This window comes from Sceloporus occidentalis, unplaced genomic scaffold, assembly GCF_023333645.1.
Source record: "Sceloporus occidentalis isolate IW3139 unplaced genomic scaffold, rSceOcc1.0.p SCAF_162, whole genome shotgun sequence".
NCBI lineage: Eukaryota > Metazoa > Chordata > Lepidosauria > Squamata > Phrynosomatidae > Sceloporus > Sceloporus occidentalis.
In genome coordinates this window covers 1,425,834-1,445,045 of record NW_028317142.1, presented here as the reverse complement: position 1 = coordinate 1,445,045, position 19,212 = coordinate 1,425,834, and the positions used below count along the sequence as shown (strand labels likewise).

General features: G+C 35.9%; 1 protein-coding gene across 1 annotated transcript in view; it reads left to right on the top strand.

The window, feature by feature from the left end:
* The window catches only part of LOC149279558 (piezo-type mechanosensitive ion channel component 2-like), a 185,065-nt gene extending 166,971 nt beyond the window's left edge, over window positions 1–18,094 (top strand). Inside the window, exons 38-56 of the mRNA XM_089501059.1 lie at window positions 2,408–2,574; window positions 4,171–4,355; window positions 4,979–5,146; window positions 6,880–7,257; window positions 7,542–7,800; window positions 8,280–8,462; window positions 8,969–9,221; window positions 9,367–9,499; window positions 10,105–10,252; window positions 10,974–11,188; window positions 11,348–11,506; window positions 11,719–11,866; window positions 12,944–13,132; window positions 13,614–13,706; window positions 14,724–14,896; window positions 15,581–15,694; window positions 16,517–16,596; window positions 16,681–16,858; window positions 17,842–18,094. Of these exons, the coding sequence (XP_089357185.1) occupies window positions 2,408–2,574; window positions 4,171–4,355; window positions 4,979–5,146; window positions 6,880–7,257; window positions 7,542–7,800; window positions 8,280–8,462; window positions 8,969–9,221; window positions 9,367–9,499; window positions 10,105–10,252; window positions 10,974–11,188; window positions 11,348–11,506; window positions 11,719–11,866; window positions 12,944–13,132; window positions 13,614–13,706; window positions 14,724–14,896; window positions 15,581–15,694; window positions 16,517–16,596; window positions 16,681–16,858; window positions 17,842–18,094 (3,476 nt within the window). The remainder of the gene's footprint in view (window positions 1–2,407; window positions 2,575–4,170; window positions 4,356–4,978; window positions 5,147–6,879; window positions 7,258–7,541; window positions 7,801–8,279; window positions 8,463–8,968; window positions 9,222–9,366; window positions 9,500–10,104; window positions 10,253–10,973; window positions 11,189–11,347; window positions 11,507–11,718; window positions 11,867–12,943; window positions 13,133–13,613; window positions 13,707–14,723; window positions 14,897–15,580; window positions 15,695–16,516; window positions 16,597–16,680; window positions 16,859–17,841) is intronic.
* Window positions 18,095–19,212: the final 1,118 nt, after the last annotated feature.

The window sequence follows — 19,212 nt, the reverse complement described above, 5'->3', positions numbered from 1 at the left end:
ATAAGACTCTAACACAAAGGAAGCTTACATCATGAAATAGTGGTATTGAATGTTGATGTTCAGTTATATTTGAGAATTTGGGTTATTGTATTTATTTTGGGACAAGTTCATGTGAAGAACTGAATTAGTTATTGTTGATAATTGTTTCTAAATAAATATAGTGTAATTGGGAAATCAACACAAACATGTCTTCATTTAAAAAATCTATATCAACAATCTAACAATAGGGCAAAGATAAGGGAGAAAGGAATAATTCTTCAAATCCCCACAATGTTAAGATACCTTTCCCCCGGCTATACACATAAGAAGGATTTAAGAATTATTTAAACAGCTATTTATTGCTTATTTCAATATTACACTGGTGTACAAAACTATAACATGGGATTTGGGGGATGTGGCAGATTTGCCTTAAATTGCTAATCCTCAGATGAGGACAATGTGGCAAAACCAGGACAGGGAATTGCTTACATAATGCTGTCCATGCCACAAGTTGCATCTTCCATGAGGTTGGTTTTTAAACTAAACATCTCCAAAATAGTTACACTGGCAAAAAAACGTAGTATAAATAAAGAATTTCCAAAATTTGCTAAAAGCTGTGACAACAGTCGACTTTTAAATCCTTCATACAGATGTCTGGACATTTGCTGCTTGCTGAGTCCTTTGAGGGACGCAGAAGTGAGCAACACGATACTTTACAATTCATTACACACTACAATCCAATGTAAGCAATTCATTGACGTTAAAGGCAAATAGATATAACATTCTCAATATAAGTACAGTATTCTGCATGGATTTTCAAGTATGCCTATCCAGGGCCGGCCCAAGACATAATGCCGCCTGCGGTGAAGTTTAAAATGCCGCCCCCCCCCCATTATCTACCCTTCCTCTGCCTCTCCCTCCTTATTAACTGCCCTTACTCTCCCTCCATCCCTATTATCTACCCTATCCCCCCCCCTTTACCTTTCAGCAGTCCTGCGGAGAGTCTCCCTGCTCGGTCTTGGTGCCGGCTTGTAATGTAAATGAAGACAAACATAAAAATTTTGAATTAATGAAATAAATGGCAATATCCATCTAAAATATAGCTAGAAAGAATGGAACGGTTATGTTGTGATATTTTCTCTGTAAGTATACCTTTCAGCTAGGTCATAAATCAATGCATGTCTTGAGGGATACATGTACTTTTAAGATGAGATATGAGGTCACCATAAGTTTAGGGTAATTAGATGTTTCTAGTTATGTGCTTAAATCACAAAATCCATCTTGTTTTTCTACCTGTTCATTAATCTTAAGCAATAATCCCCATTCATATATATTCATATAGGGTCACATATTTTACACATGAATATCTGTGCATTTCAATTTTAGAGGTTTGGCAACTATCCTACAATGGAGCCAAGAGTTTTCTAGTTCTGCCAAGACTTTGGTTAGCTCAAAGGTCAATACCCTAAAACTTATAGGAAAAATACTTAAGTCAGTGTATCTTATAATACCTCAAAAACCACATGTTACAAAAAACCAAGTATCTAGATAAACAATCAAAAATAAAGACAACTTTAAGAGCCTGGATAACACTCAATTCATTATAATGTCAAAATGAATCCTAATATTATACAGTATGTACTTTTTTCAGTGCGTTTCTGTGAGGCCTCCTATATCATAAATAAGATTATTATTAGTTCCAATTATTCTTGCGGAAACATGACTTACCTAGAGGTAAAGAAAATAGAAAGCTGAAATCCATCTTTCTTTTCTGAAAAAGAACATTATGATGTATTTATACATAGTTTTCATACATTTACTGCAGGCAAGATTTAAAAAAAATTAAATTTGCAGGTTCTATAGTAGTGCTGTCCATCTTTATAAGGGAGTCTACTTGCCATCCAGAACCATGAGGCTACTGACAAAGAGCATTAAAATATACAACAGAATTTTGGGAGCAGAGTGTTGGACATTATTATTCTAGAACTCATCTGGAACTTTTCCAGGCCTGTTTATGTCTACCGGCCTTCTGGGTCTCTGCCATTACCTTCTAACTCTCTGAACAACGCGTTTTACTCTTCCGACAATTTATCTTTCTTCAACCATTATCACTTCTTTCCATTCGTGTCTCTAGGTTTCCAACTGTACTCTGAAATCTTTACTCCTACTCTTTACGCTATCTCCTACCTTTAAATGCTTGCTAAAAGCCCACCTTTTAATAATTTTATCCTCTAAAATATTCCACACCTGCATGCTTAAAAACCACCTTTCAGACTGCCATGCCACCAAACTACTGAGTTTGACGCTTGCTACAATCAAATCACCCTTGTCCAAGCTTTCCCTCACCTTCTCTCTTATGTCTCTTGATATGCTAAAGTGTGTTTTGTTGAAGATTTCCAAATGTAATATTTTCTATCTTTTTTTGCAGATAATATCATCAAAAGAATATTTAACATCTTGAAGTTCACATGGGTCCTTTTTCTTGCCACAATTGATAGTTTTACAGCATGGTTAAACTCCATTTCGCGAGAACACATTGACATTTCCACAGTATTACGAATGGAGCGTTGCATGCTGACAAGAGAGATAAAAAAGGTAATTACTAGAAATTGGAATCAGTCACTAGAATACCTGGGAACATCCTGGCCCCAGCTACGTGTAGCTCTCCCTTTTTGGGATTCGGGTTGGTGGGTGTTTCCACTAACGTTGGTGGACCCACTGATGTCAGTGGGCAGTCCCTTGACATCGGTGGGCGGTCTGCTGATGTTGGGTGGTTCAGTGCCATTGCATGCGGGGCTAGCCCCACATACTGAATAATTGAAAGTGGTAGGAGTGGAAATGGGTGAGGAGTGGGGTGTGACCTGGAGAAGCATTGCTTTACCCAGAGTCTCTGGATGAAGCAGAGTTTCCAGGTATGGCCACTAGTTACTCATGTAAACTAGTAGTGCATATGGAAGATCCTTTCCTCGGACATTATCTTCAAGGAAAACAAGTATTATATATATATATATATATATATATATATATATGATGGTAGTTACTAAGAAAAGATGTCTTAATGTTGACAGCCTGACATGATTCATGCAGTTATGGTCTTCTGGACGCTATATAGTACAAGCAATTTGTAGGATAGCCTGCATCATAGGAAGCCAGACTTCTAAAGTGAGTTTCAAAAAAGTTTACCCAGTAGGATGTTTTTAAGAACCTTACAGAGCAGTGTAATTTTGTTGTTTGTTGGGTTTTTACATTTATGAAGTATTGTTATCACTTTTGCTGTGTATTTTTTCAACTGTGATTTCTCACTCACTTGCTTAGAGTTTTCTTATATATTTTTTTTTTCAAGACAATGAAGGATTTCATTTGGAAACACATTTGCACATCAAAAATAATATTTGATAGAACCAATATAACAAAAATTTGACCAAAAATATATATTAAAAAAATCCCAATCTCTTTTTACAGTTCCCATTTCTCATTCTTTTGGGGTCTTTTAAGTTTTTGTGTTTGTTTCTTTTTTACTATTTTTTTTCCAATTATATAATTTTTGTTTCATACCTTAGCTTATTAAAATTGATTTTGATTTTTCTCACTTTGTCCTCTCACTCTGATCACCCTTCCTGCACATCACAAAGCTCTGTGGCTTTGCTTTTCTGATCATACCTTGCATGATCAGCGGCAATAGGGGACTTTCATGACACTGTGTTATGTTTCCCTCTGTGTTACTGGTAACTCCACTGGACACAAATGCCAAACCTCTGTTCAGGCATTCAAATGCTCAGAGTTCAATTACACTGTCTCTGCCAGCTCAATTGGTGCCAGTGTCAGCATAAATGCTAGTAAACACCAGTGTGTCGTTGGCATATATGCAATTGCTGCTGCTTCTGTTGATTTCAGCTCCCGTTGACTTACCATGGGAGGTCTACTGAGCATGTGTAATAAGTATACGTAAAAGTGCTTCCTGCTTTCGGTAGATGCAGCTGGGGAGGGGTTAAATGAAGTTGTAGACTCATATTCTGCTTCTAGTAAAATGCACTAGAGTCCATTTAAAATAACAAGAACATAGAGTTGGAGTGAAGTAAGGAAATTGCCTTTACAATATATCATAATAAAATATTATGAGCAAAAAAAAGTTATATAGGACAACAGTTAAATTACAGTGACTTTATACATGTATTCATTGTGACATTCCAGGGCAATGTTCCAACCCGGGAGAGCATTCATATGTATTATCAGAACCATATAATGATGAACCTTTCAAGAGAGTCGGGGCTAGACAGGATAGATGACCAACCTGGCACAGCATCCAGTCACCAAAACCACAGCAAGATGGCAAGTAAAAGGATGGATAGTGTAGACTCTCATGATAGCATATCCAGGTATTAAAACATGTTAATGATGTATTACAAAAATAAATTTACAATGTGAACAAATGTAATTATCTGAACATTCACTCTTCTAACCTTTAAACTGTATCTTTATAGTAAAATAAAATATGCATGCTTTATAAACACCTTCAAAAATGGATGCAATGTAAGCAATTATATACAACGTATTTAAATAGTGCCTTCAAGACAAATAAGTGTTTTAGCTGTGATACTATCTGCGAATCCAGTTTGTCTTCAACTGATATTTAATCTGTTCAAATACCAGTAAATTCTCCATAGTAAATGTTTGTCTTTCTCACAGGTAATACTAGTGTCATTAGTGTAAGATTCTAATGATTACATTTCCTAATCTGATTTGTATGGCTCCTGATCCACATACCCAGCCCATGTAATGCACCTTGACATTTTCAAGGATGTAAATTCAAGTTTTTTTAATTTATTATAAGTGTAGCACTTACGTAAAGGCAACCACTAAGTATAATTGAAACATTTCAAACTGGTTTCCTGTGGGATTCCTTGTTTTTATTAGTTGCGTTAAAACTTACCATGTTGCTTATAATATATTTTGCTTGCTTCTCATTCACGATTGTTTTTGCGATTGTTCGTGCTGCTAGCTGCTACACTGAAGCCACCATGCTGTTCTCAAGGCAGTCCACGCTTGATGATTTAGATGGACCAGACACTGTACCAAAAACAAGTGAACGTGTACGACCTAGGCTTCGTAAAATGTACAGCATGGACATGTCTTCCTCGTCTGCTGACAGTGGCAGTATAGCGTCAAGGTGCTTAATCCATGCATGCTTTCTTCACTCATTCTTTCATCAATATATTGTGCATGTGTCAAAGTCATTTTTGCATCACAGGAGCTATGATTTTAATAATGCATACAACACAAGATATGGCATCTCTTGGATTTAGACTAACCAGGGTGGTCAAAAAGGGCATCTGCCAGTTCCCATCCAACATCAAGGATTCATAGCATTCTTGTCTGTCAAAAAACTGCGTATCACAGAATAGAGAGGAAAGAGTGGCTTTGGCCACAAAAATGCTAGCAAAAATATAGCTTGGATTATATAATAATATTAGGATTATTATTATGTTTTATTTATATAGCACCAACAATTAACACAGCACTTCTTACAATACATTCATTCAAAGGGTAGGGCCAAACTAGAATTGACAAAAGACAAACAGATACATCAGGTATAGAGGACCTGCTTGCAGGCTTAACAGGATAAAAATGATTTCAGGTTCTCCAGAAATCATATTGTTTTATAATTTATACTTCATACTGACACATTAAACACTTTTCTGGGCATAAAAGTAAAACGGATGATGTCACTGACCGAGGACAGTAATGCATGTGGCCACCTCTTCTCATATTGCTCACTTGTTGGAAAATCTAACAACTGTAGCTGCAATGTGCTAGGTTCTGAGTGTACGGCGTTCAAGATTACTAAATATTCCAGGGTTACTTTACAAGTGGCATAAGCATAGATCCAGTAGCCATAAATGCTGCCTGACATCAAGAGCTGTTATCAGCAATGTGAAGACTAACTATACTCAAGCGCCTTTCCATGATAAAAAAAATGTAATTTGTGCTTCAGCATGCTTTTATTACAGTTTCATCAAATCGATAGTATTAAGAAGAGCCCTATCCAGGAGACTCACCCATGTAATCATGAAAATTATACATCTTACTTCTAAAGGAGTTTTTTAGCTATTGTTTCCCTTACTATATTTCTACCTCTAGTATGCTGGTGTCATACTTTTGCAACATTATACCTAATCAAATTAAATGTTTTACTCAAAATGTTATATTGAAGGCAAGTATTGATAGTGATTTAACTTTGAAAGTAGGATGTGTCACCTATTCACTAAGGCAGGTAAGTCTCCGGAGCACGGTGATGTATGTGTGTATATGTGTGTGTGTATATACAACATTTTTTGTAATTCTGTGTGCAGTTTCTCCATTCGGAATTCCATATTGGTCACTCTGCTGTGTTATTGCACCTCAAAATACACATTTTTCTGAAAGGAATCCATTGCTCAGTCCTATGGAGCTTTAGGAATATTTGGAGACTCAGAGTTGAATCTGATTTGTGTTTCCAGTCTTTAGTATTGAATCTCCTCTTCTTGTATGGAGCCTAACCACCTGAGGGTCCATTTATCACATCTAGTCACCCCACTGCTTATATTAAGGATTACATCGCTTGCTGTGCTTCCTAGTGATAGCTGTTGTTGGGCATCTTTCCATGAGTCCAAGGCAGCTGTCACCTGTAGCCAGTGGTAATCATGGCTGATCACTTAATTGAGTCTATATTTTAGTATGGCTGTTTTCATTCAGTAGTGGACTATAAGAACTTAATTAGCTGAGGACTTAGTTTTTTTGGTGAGTTATGATAATAGTTTTTATTTGTTCTTTTTTGTCTTGTTTTGTTTGTTTCTGGAATACTTTAGTTATTTAATGTTCTGTTCCTAAGTGTCTATATAAATGTTTTTGTTTTTTTTACAGTGAACCAACTCAGTGTACCATGGTCTATTCACGTCAGGGGACAACAGAAACTATTGAAGAAGCAGATGATGAACAGGAGGCAGAAAGAAAAAGTCCAACTAGATTAGAGCCAGAGGAAGAATATTGTCTAGACTTGGAAGCTTCCAGTTACACTCCTGATACAGAGTTGCCTCTTTATGCTACAACAGAAGGTGATATTCCACCATCGTACAGTAAAGCTGTCAGCTTTGAACAACTTTCGTTTCAATCCCAGGACGAATCTGCTGATAATAATATGATGGTTTTAAGTCCAGATGAAAGTCGCATTGATAAACTGCACGATACAATATTGCCTCCTCTTACACATGAGCTAACTGCAAGCGAATTGCTTCTAAACAAGTAAGATTATAAACGTGTTATTAAAAATTATACTAAATATTTATTGAAATAGCATACTCGTTTTTCTCTACTTTTTATATGTACAAATTTACTCTGTATATTTTGCCATAATTATATTCCACATTTGAAAATCATTGTAGGTAGAGTTGACAAAAAATCATATATATTTAAACTGTTCCAAGAGTAGGGATGCCAGTTTAGAAATGTTTTGTGTTATCAGCTGTACAGCTATTTAAGTGTTATATGATATGGCTATAAAGTACATATGCATTTTTCTTATACAGGATGTTTCAAGATGAAGAATTAGAAGACTCAGACAAATTTTATGATTGTCAGCCTCGCTCGCTTCTGCTTATATATGCTCTGTACAATACATTGGTGGCCAGATCAGAAATGGTTTGTTATTTTGTGATTATTCTTAATCACATGGTTTCTGCTTCAATGATCACCTTGGTGTTGCCTATCCTTATATTCCTTTGGGCTATGTTATCTGTCCCGAGGCCAAGTAAGCGGTTTTGGATGACAGCCATTGTGTATACAGAGGTATGTAAATGATCTCTTTTCAAAGCTTGTATATCAATACAACGTGAGCCAAGGAAAAATAATATTGATAATAATTCTCAGAAGGATCTGTTCTTCGCACATATCAAGTAATTGATAGAAAATCTACTTTATTTGAATATCCTGTCATTCTACTTTTCTTGTTTCTCCAAGGCTGAATTTTATTGCAACTAAATTGAGTTAAAATAACATGCATTTATTTTATGATCTTTCATAATCCATAATCCAAATTGTAGTTAATTTTCATTTGTCTTGCTGGAGTCCCTCCTCTTTACCAGAGATTCGAACAACGCATGAAACCGGCAATTTTCATAAAAAAAAACAATTTTGTACGAATCTGAATGTGCGAGTCTAATTTCCAATGCACTTAGGTTAAGTGTGGGATCAGCAGTGCTACTGTAGGATCACCAGTATTTGAGTGGTAACAATCTTCTTTTGTGTTTAAATCCCTTCTGGTGCAGGTTACAATCGTTATCAAATATTTCTTCCAATTTGGATTCTTCCCTTGGAATAAAAATGTGGATTACACAAAGGATAAACCGTACCATGTTGCGAACATTATTGGCGTTGAGAAGAAGGAAGGCTATGTGCACTATGATCTGGTCCAACTCTTGGCACTGTTTTTCCACAGATCTATTTTAAAGGTAACAGACTATATAGTAAAATAGTGATATAGTAATATAGTATAGTATAGTAATATAGTATTAGTAATAGATCTCCAGCCATTTATTTACATACCATCTCTCACAAATGTTTCCAGCAAGGTGTCAGTAATGGCCTACCTTGGAAATCTGTCACCCACATATTTCTCTTATGCTCCCTCATGGTCTACACATAATGCTGATATCATAATTCAGAAAAGTGCTCTGCTCTTCCATTGGACCACTAGGCAATCGAGTCATATGGGTTATAGATGCGGCTGGACCCTATGGAAATCTGGACCAGTACCAGCTGCACTTCCTCTCTATTTGGATCACCAAAGTTATATTAAATTAAAGTGCAACTACCATTTAATAGAAAGCTGACCATACAGGTCAATCCAGGTCATCCTGCTCTTACTCAAGAGCCAGCTGTAATTATTGAAAATTAAAAATAATGACACAAAGCCAAGGTTTTTAGAAATTAACAGTTGCCTACATGATTCAATTAGTGTCATGGTCTTTGGGATGAAGATGACACCACAGAAAACGGAACACACAAAGATGACACAGATGATGAGCTCTCAGATGCATCAGGCAGAAGAGATTCCGTTGGTTCGTTGAAGTCAGTCAACCTCGCAGCTTCAGCTGAATCCATCCATGTTCATTTCCCTGAGGAAAAGGCAGTCATTAGGAGGAAGAGCTCTAGCAGTGGTTCCCATGTGTCCCGCCGGTCCAGTTATTCGTCACACAGGTCTAAGAGAGGTAAGCATTCATTTTATGTGCAAAAATAATAAAGAGGCAGCGTCTGAATATGTTGCTTACAAACCTTTTGCGTTCAGACTGATATTAAAAATGATAGTATACTGAAGTTCTTTACAGTCATACCAATGTACACTCTTTTTTCCAGGAAGCACCAGTACTCGAAACAGTAGCCAGAAAGGTAGCAGCGTATTAAGCATAAAGCAGAAGTCCAGAAAAGAGCTGCTATTGGAAAAACTCAAAGAGCAACTTATAAAAGCCAAAGCATTTACTATTAAGACGTGAGTATTGAGTGATAAGGAGTAATATCTGTGTCACCTATGGTGTTTTGGATCATAACATATTCATATACTCATATATATATATTTTAATAGGGAAGGGGGCTTTTTTACAGCTTATATATGAGATATCACAGTATGATGCCTGTTCATAGTCAGAGAGATCATGTTTCTTGTCTTTAGGGTTTAACTTCTATTAACTCTTTTATATAAGAGTTTTAAAACATTTCTGTAATATTGTCTGTATAACTAATACCAACCCTGGTGTTCTATTTAATTGAGCCAACTATGAAGCGTTTGACGGTGTACGTTTGCGATCATATAATTTTACAATACAACCCTTAATATGCCTTCTTTTGGTTTGTCTGACGTTTTACATTGTCCGGTTACATATTTAACTGTATATGTGTTTTATGAGTAAACGGAGAATTGATTAAGTTCTATTAACTTTTTAAGTACCAATGGTGCATGTCAATGAAAAATGTCATTGTTCATCTCACCAGGACCCCTTAAAGAGTTAAATTCCTCCCATGATTTTTTATTACAAACTTTGTTGAAAAATATAAACCTCATAAAACAACCTGTTTAAAATTGTGTCTTTTTTTCAGGACACTACAGATATATTTGCCAATCAAACAGTTCTTCTACAATCTCATCCATCCGGATTACAGTGCTGTGACTGATGTCTATGTTCTAATGTTCCTTGCAGACACTGTTGACTTTATCATAATAGTGTTTGGTTTTTGGGCTTTTGGAGTAAGTTACTTGTCTGTTTGAAAATATTAAGAAAATAATTTGTGAAGACCTAAAATTGAAAGAAGAAATATTATATTCGATTGTCTTTGGTATGATTTACAGTTTTTGAAAACTTTTGGATCGGATCATGGTTTAGTTTTCTGCAATAAAATCGGTTTCCCGTTTTGTTAGTTTTAATTTAACATTTTTAATAATTACCGAAGTACGTACAGACTAGTTATATGGAAACTAGGAAGATGCTAAAAACTTTAGTGTATCTTCTTTGTAGTGTGAATATTTTTTGTGGACTTTGTATTAGGCTCACCATTCCTTCATTCTTAGAACATAGTTACGTTAGATGAAATCATCTTGCCCTTAAATTTTTTGTCAGCATTATACAAGAATTAGTCAAATATAATTTTCAAATAGTCAGGATATGATCAGCTTTGCGATTAGCGTTATTTTTGTTTTTGTACCAACTCATTTTTGATGCCTGTGTAGAAGCTGCCGTTGGTGAGAACCTTGGTGGTGTTATAAGGGTCTATATGTTATTTATATAGCGTTATATGTTCTAGGTTGTTATACAGAGAAAATGTGTTTCACCCTCAAATGTTATAAATGTATAAATATAGATTATTTCCAAAAGGTGGTGCTTTCTTCTAATTCCATATTCAGTTCTAAAAAGTACTATTTGCAACAGATGTAATAATAATAACCTTTCTGAATACAATTCTATTTTCAGAAACATTCAGCTGCTGCGGACATTACTTCTTCGCTCTCAGAAGATCAGGTACCAGAGGCTTTCCTAGTCATGGTGCTCATTCAATTTGGAACCATGGTTGTGGATCGTGCACTTTATCTCAGAAAAACAGTAATGGGAAAAGTCATTTTCCAAGTTATCCTTGTGTTTGGAATACATTTCTGGATGTTTTTCATCTTGCCTGGGGTAACAGACAGGTAAAATAATCGTATTACCATTTTTTTCTGTCTCTCTGCCTATGTATGAATATATATAATATATATGTGGGACTGTGGTCTTGTATGTGTACATATGTTTGTAACCCAAATACCATTTTTAAAAGAAAACCTGATTTTTTAATTTGTTTCTTTTCATAGGAGGTTCAGCCAGAACACCGTTGCTCAGCTATGGTATTTTGTGAAGTGTATTTATTTTGGTTTATCCGCATATCAGATACGATGTGGGTATCCAACCAGAGTGCTTGGCAACTTCCTCACGAAGAGCTACAATTATGTCAACTTGTTCTTGTTTCAAGGGTATGTGTCGGAGGTGTAGAAATGCGGATTTTTGCTGATTTTATTTGTCTATTACTAAAAAAAACACTTACAATTTAAAATACCATAACACACTTTCATTCAAAAAAATTGATTATCATTAAAATATTTTTAATGTTTGGGAGATCACATACATGGGTTTGAAGCTACTAAGCTTATCGCTAATTTTAGTGATGGGTGATTTGTCTCCTCAGCTTTCGTCTGGTTCCTTTTTTAACTGAGCTGCGAGCTGTCATGGACTGGGTATGGACTGACACCACACTTAGTCTTTCCAGTTGGATCTGCGTGGAGGACATTTATGCTCATATATTTATCCTAAAATGCTGGCGGGAGTCAGAAAAAGTAAGAAATATTCAAATTGTGTTTTAAGTAGTGAACCTATTATTTCCAGTTATTTATATTTCAGATTAATACCTAAGTGAAGTTTAAGCTTAGCAAAATGTCTTGGAGTTTTTGTAATATTTTTTTATGATTTTATTGTATTATTGTTATTATTTATTATTATTTTTAATTTTTGTTAGCAAATTAAATTCTTTACTCTTGCGATTTGCTGCTTCACAATAGTATTGCAACAATTATATGAGTGAGGTTTAACAGACCCACAATAATTGTCAGCAGAATTATTATTGTAATGGGACCCCATGTTTTGATTAATAAAGAATATACCGTATTGGCTCGGATATAGGCCGCCCCCGTATATAGGCCGCACCCTAAAAGTTTGGTGCTTTTTTAAAGAAAACGTTTTTTTCTTTAAAAAAGCACCAAAAAAACATGCTGCTACTCTGTCTCCCCCCCCCCCGAGATATGCTGCCACTCTGTCCCCCCCCCCCGAGATATGCTGCCACTGTCCTCCCTCCCCGAGATATGCTGCCACTGTCCTCCCCCCCCAAGATATGCTACCACTGTCCTCCCTCCCCGAGATATGCTACCACTGTCCTCCTCCCTGCCGGAGATATGCTACCACTGTCCTCCTCACTTACCGGAGCAGACTCCCGGGTGTCTTGCGGGGCCGGCGGGGGACATCTACGCAATACGCGTATACAACTTCCGGTGCCGGTGCCGGGAGTCTGCTCCGGTAAGTCGGGGGGGGGCAGAGGTAAAACGCATCGTGCGGACGGTCCGCACGATGCACTTAGACAACCTCCAGTGTCGGCACCCCCCCCCCCGTGGGAAGTACTGGCAGGGGAGGCTGTCTGAGCGTATCGGGGATTAGGATGCAGGTCCCCTGCACCGCTGCGGGGGATCTGTATCCAAACCCCGCTGCCTGCTCGGGTGCTAGACCCCGAATATAGGCCGCACCCCCACTTTAAAAACTTAAAGTGGGGGAAAAAAGAGCCAATACGGTATATAAACACAGTTTACGTATGCACATTTTCATCAGTTGTCGATGTGTAATTCATGAATTATTTCTGTTCACAGAGATATCCTCAGCCAAGAGGTCAAAAGAAAAAAAAAGTTGTGAAATACGGAATGGGAGGAATGATTGTGGTTCTTTTAATTTGCATTGTCTGGTTCCCGTTGCTCTTCATGTCCCTAATTAAATCAGTGGCTGGTGTTACCAACAAGCCTCTGGATGTGTCCATTAAAATAACACTTGGAGGTTATCAGGTAAGGTAAATCAGTACAACGTGAACAAATATTTCATAAATATATACATACTCATGTGATTAAAAAACACAAAAAAAAATAGTTCACCATACCAAAATCTATTTTTATACTGTTTTGTAGAAAATCATTTGTCTAAAAAAGAGTTTGCCATGGAATTTGTGCAGGGATACGTAATGTAAACTCAATGTGAAGTGCTAAAAACATCTCCATGATGTTACAGCTATCGTTGGGTTAATAAAAGATTGCTTATATCCATAGCCAAAATATGTCACACTTAGATTATACTATTCAAACCATGCTATTATGTCAAATTCCGATTACATTGTGCTTGCAGACTTCAGTTTATATTGGCTCTGAATTTCTTATTAAAATATCATATCTGCTCTCAAAGCACTATTAATGTTAATAATACTTTCTTTTTAATGTGAATACATAGCACTGAAAGATTTACAGGAATTTATGTTATGTGTTTCTCGTACAGCCTATTTTTACCATGAGTGCTCAACAGAACCAGCTTAGAGAAATGGAACGGCATGAATTTAAAAGGTTTTTAGGAGATTTTGGAAAAAATACAGTAAGTAACCTTTAAATACTGCTCTATAGGTAGTATCATTTTTGATACTTGTGAAAGTTGGGGTTTGTCTTTAAACTATATTAGCTTGAACCAAAGCTAAATTGCCATTTAGATTTTCTACATAGAAAAGAAAAATAGAAATCTTACGTTTTATGTTAAAAAATATTAAAGATTTCGTTTTGGTCGGGTAAATGGTTTACCCACAAAATGAGCTAGGTGGTGGAATAAGAACCCTTGTGGTTGGAATTACCTACACGGGTCTACATTTGGTGGAAAAAAATAGTTTAATGTTGATTTATCATATACTATAAGACTCAAGATTAAAACACAATCTTACAATTTCTTCCTCTAGCCCCGATGGGTATTTCCAGAGATACTATATTGAAGAAGTGATCATTCTAAATTACAAATTATATTTTAAATAAGAAGAATAATGTTCTTATTATTTATATACTGTTAGATATGCACATTTATTTCTTGCCCTCTTTGCATCTTTATAATGTTATTATACTCAGTAATAAATAATTTAGTATACTATAGTTATCATGTTAAATATGCAATTAAAGATTTAGCTTGGAATAAGTGACGCAAAATTGTATAATAAGATGAAAATCTAACCCAATAAGACACATAAAGTCCTTTTGAGTCTGGATTTTTCTTCTGGATCACTCTTGTGTTCCAATGGCACGCTGTGTTCGCTAATCCAGGTTTACATTTAAAAGGCAGATTGATCATTAGAAAACCCCAAGTATATTAGCACAGCTAGAAATTTCCTTTTTTAACTATGAAAACAGCCAAGTGACCCCAACCTTTTGACTGGTGTTGTGTATGTATATGTGTGTGAAGTCACCTTTGCTTACAGAACTGAATATGTTAACTTGGACTTTCCTTTTAATTTCAATATAAGTATTAACATTAACCAAAACGGGTGGACTAAGCAAATTTGGAAATGTGTTAGATTGGCATCAAAGCATGGTTCTTGATTTTCTTTATTAAATGTCAAACCTTGTCTTATAGCCTGCTCTGCAGTTTCTGGAGAGTTATGGAAAAGAAGATATCACTATAGCAGAACTGGAAGGAAATTCTAATTCTTTATGGACCATCAGCCCTCCAAGCAGGAATATGATGATTCAAGGACTACTGGAATTGAATTTTGATTTCTCACTTGTTGTTTCGTGGTCTGTTCAGAGGTAACTGCAACATGTTTACAAAAAGAATAGGGATATTCTATAAACTGTATATGTTTATCCTAGTGCAGAAACAACATGGTTGATTCATCTAAGATTTAGGCATTTTCTGAAAAATCATGCTGAAGGAAGCAATTGAATTTCCAGGTCACAGATCCAAAAAACAATATATAATTGTTTAAAGGGATGTACATGTTAAGTAAGTGCAGGGAATTATGCATGAAGTATTTGGACCAGCCTTGGGGAATATTGCCCCCTGGGTGAGCTCGTCCCTGAACAATCATGTACCCTCATTCCATGCCTAAACCACTGTGAGTCTTATAAGATCAAAGGTAAAGATCTAATGTACAGTGGGGCTGCTCATTGCCACATCAGAAGCTCATTACAGCTTGTTCCCTATTTAATTATTGGAATGCACTGAAAAGTGTATATATAGATTATCTAATTTTATTTAGATCTCGTACTATGAGCTGAAATCATATTTGGTTTATGAGTGCATTATTAAGGAGTATTCACTATTGTGTCATTACATATGAATCATTTTGTTCCCCAGAAAAAAAATAGATTTTTGTTTGGATAGTAAAGTGCCTGCTATAAAGTATCATACATGGAAGTTTATGGAATTGTACTGTAATCAGTGAATTGATGTGTAACATTTACATTAAATGTATTTTTTGTACTTCTTAGAAATATGACTCTTGGGGCTAAAGCAGAGGTAGCTGCTGAAAAATATACAGTTTTGTTGCCAAATGATACTCGAATAGAACTTGCCGAAATGATGAATTCGTCACGATCAAAAGTGTAAGTGTCTGTGTATACAAATAGGCACCTCATGTCTCTTTAAAATATCTAACATTTTGCATTAAACAATTAATTTAAATGGGCTAATACAATGATTGTTATCCCTTCACAGAACATAAGACTAGATCAGCTATGGGGATATTAAGGGCCAATTTGTAGGATATAAGTTTCTATAAAAAATAATTTTACATTTTCTATCAACCAAAAGCAGGTTATGTCAGTATTAAGAATATTAACAGAATAATATTAACAATAAAGCCAATAATTCTGTGCACCAGAATCAATGAATAGACCTGGGCTGGTCAGTCTCTGGAGTAGCATATCTTACCAGGCACATATATGTGTTATTAATTTACAGGTATTGTTCAAGTAAAGATATTTTGTGATTTTTAAATGTGAAGTTATATGGATCTTACAACATGAAAATGTTGTACGATATATCAGGCCCTGACTAGCCATCTGGCTTACATGGCAAATGCTTTGTACGGCCACTGACGAGTGGCTGAATATGCGTGGCTGCATGCCGAGTGAGCATAAAAATGTTGTCCTTAAAGTGCCAGGCCTGTCCTATCAACGCCAGTCCGACCATGTCATGAATATTAGTATTGTTCTCATTGCCACCAAAAAAATATGGAAAGAAACAATAATATTTTTAGATTTCTTTAATGTAGTGTAGATCTAGAAAAAAAAATGTTGTTAGAACTAAAATACCTATACTGGCCCCTGTATATGTTTCACTTTTAATGTTTTGGGAGATGTTTTGCTATTCTTATACAAGGCATTCCTTATATAAAAATTGCATCGCTCTTTTTTCCTCTACAGTATTCTTCGAGGTGTTTATCCATGGTACATCAAAGCACCGAGTGACTCAACTGCAAAACCCATCTTGCAACTTCTGGATGGTAGGTCTATCAATTTGCTTAACAATGAAATAAATATAATTATAATAATAGTAATAATAATATACTTGTGTTTTCTTTTTACAGATCAACAGTTTGTAAATATTACTCTTTCACTGAACAGAAAAGATACAAAAGAAGGCACGCAAGAGTGGTGGGTTGTTAATCAACCTTTAAAGAAGTTCAACCAAGGAGATGGTCTACAGCTGTTTGTATTCAGTGATAAAGTCAGTCCGCCTAGTCTTGGATTTTTAGCTGGCTATGGGTAAGCATTTTTAAGATGAGCTATGAAGTTAGGATTGGTTTAAGACATTTTATCTGTGACAATATGATGATTCACAGATTTCCTTCAAATTATCGCTGAAAATGATTGGGGTTTACTGCAAATATGGGGTTTACTGCCTTTTTTCACTATAAAAGAGACATCACACACCCAGGACTGACCAAAACATGTCAAATTAAGTGCCCACCTACTTTCCAAGGCATCTAGGGATAAAATGTATGATCTCCCTTCTCCCTGGCCTGCAGAATTTGTTGTGTTAGCGGGGAGATCAAAGATCTCTCCCAATCAGCCCTGCTCTTAGCTGGTACCCGGTGGTGTTGCCCCTTGCCGCTGGGCTCCCTTCCTGCATGTTGGAGCTGGCCCTGCCTCTATGGGTAATTTGGCCTAAGACTGTTTATCACTGCACGGACTTTTGTTGTGTTTACACCGTTAATCTGTGTAACTACATTGATTTTTTTTAAATTACTGCTACCCATAAAGCTCCTCTTACTCAAATTCTCTGATTGACTACTTACATTGAGCAAAAGTTCCAGGATAAAATTTAGTTTCCATCTTCCATACCTTTGTCATCTACATCTGTAGGTTTCGAACCACTAGATTTTGTGTTGACTACTGCACAAAACATCACACATCTGTGATTGGTATTTGGTATTCTGAAAGGTGTCTTAGATGTACATCACGTGCAAAATTAGTTGTATATGCATAGTTTTGTTGACTTGTGTTAAAAACCGTCATGATTGTAGACTTTTGCAGTTATTGGATAGCCATTAACACTTGGTATACTAGTAGTGTGAAGCCTTGCATGCATTGTTACATATCTTTTTCCAGAACCACAGTTTGCAGTGCTTTTACAATACAGTTCACTGGAATTAGTATCTTTGTCAAGACACAACACAGATTGCCCTAGCATGTTTGCTTTACTGCCATTTTTTTTGTCTAATTTAGTGGTTTTGTTTCTGTTACAGAATAATGGGACTTTACGCCTCTGTGGTACTTGTGATTGGAAAGTTTGTGCGGGAGTTCTTCAGTGGAATATCTCACTCCATCATGTTTGAAGAGCTACCAAATGTAGACCGTATCCTAAAACTGTGCACAGACATTTTCTTAGTAAGAGAGACTGGTGAGCTAGAACTGGAGGAAGATCTGTATGCCAAATTAATATTCCTGTACCGCTCACCAGAAACTATGATCAAATGGACAAGGGAAAAAAATAAATAACATCCACAAACTAAATTCAGTTGAATACATCTGAATTGTTAAAAAAGCACAATATTATCATAGCTCTTATAAGAGCTTGGACTCTTGCAATGAAGAAACAATGTTTTCTCTCCAATAGATCGTAACAAGTTCATGCCTATGGATTGACCAATTCTTTTTGAAATTGAAGGATGAGGATGAAGAAGTCTAATTATTTTGTTTGGGTCTGAAGCCACCAAAATCACAGTAATTGTATTTGAAAGACTTGGTCAACACATATTGTCCGGTCAATATGTTGAGGCCTAAGGAAACAAAACACTCCCAAGAACTCAAAGATAGACTTTATAAGTTCTTCTTCTGATGAAGTGACATCTGTTGGAATGTGCAATATGCTGCTTTATATGTCCCTAAACCTTGAAATGGAATTCCTATAAGGCATCATTGTGTTTAGACAATGCAGCAAAGATGTTAAAATGGTCGCAGACATCTTGTTTTAGAAGAAAAGCAGATTATTTATGCATTACAGCCTCTCCGGACATAACAGAAGCTGAAGACACATTACAAAAAGACAATCTTGTTAACTGCCTTATTTTTATTTGTACAGTCCAAAAAATCCATTGATCCTTAAAGACATTTTTCTCAGGAAAACAAAAAACATAGAATAAAAAAAATAATAAAAGACAAAAATATAGGGAGTGGTTAAGGCCATTTTCCATGACTATTACATTGGGAAAAAATGACTATATAAGAACTGGCTACAATGCATGTCTTCATAGGTCTCCTTTCTAGACATTTGACATTTTGCTTCCATTTTTAAATGTAAAAAATGTTTACATGACTTATTCATAAAATTTGTACTAAATTTAAAACTGCTTTTTAGGTCCTAAGTTATTGATCATAATCCATCACCACCTTTTCCAAAAATGGCTTTTCTTAATTTATTATTACTGTAGATCACTCAAGCTATCAATGAGGAAACATTTAGCATGAACATTAGAATCACAACATGAGAGAAGTATATTGGTAAAGAGAGGGACAGTGGACTTTAAAACAGATTATTTGCCCTAAGGTTACACTGTGCACTACTCAACCCATCAACAAATCACTGTACAAATAATTTCAATCCCATGCCTTTTGCT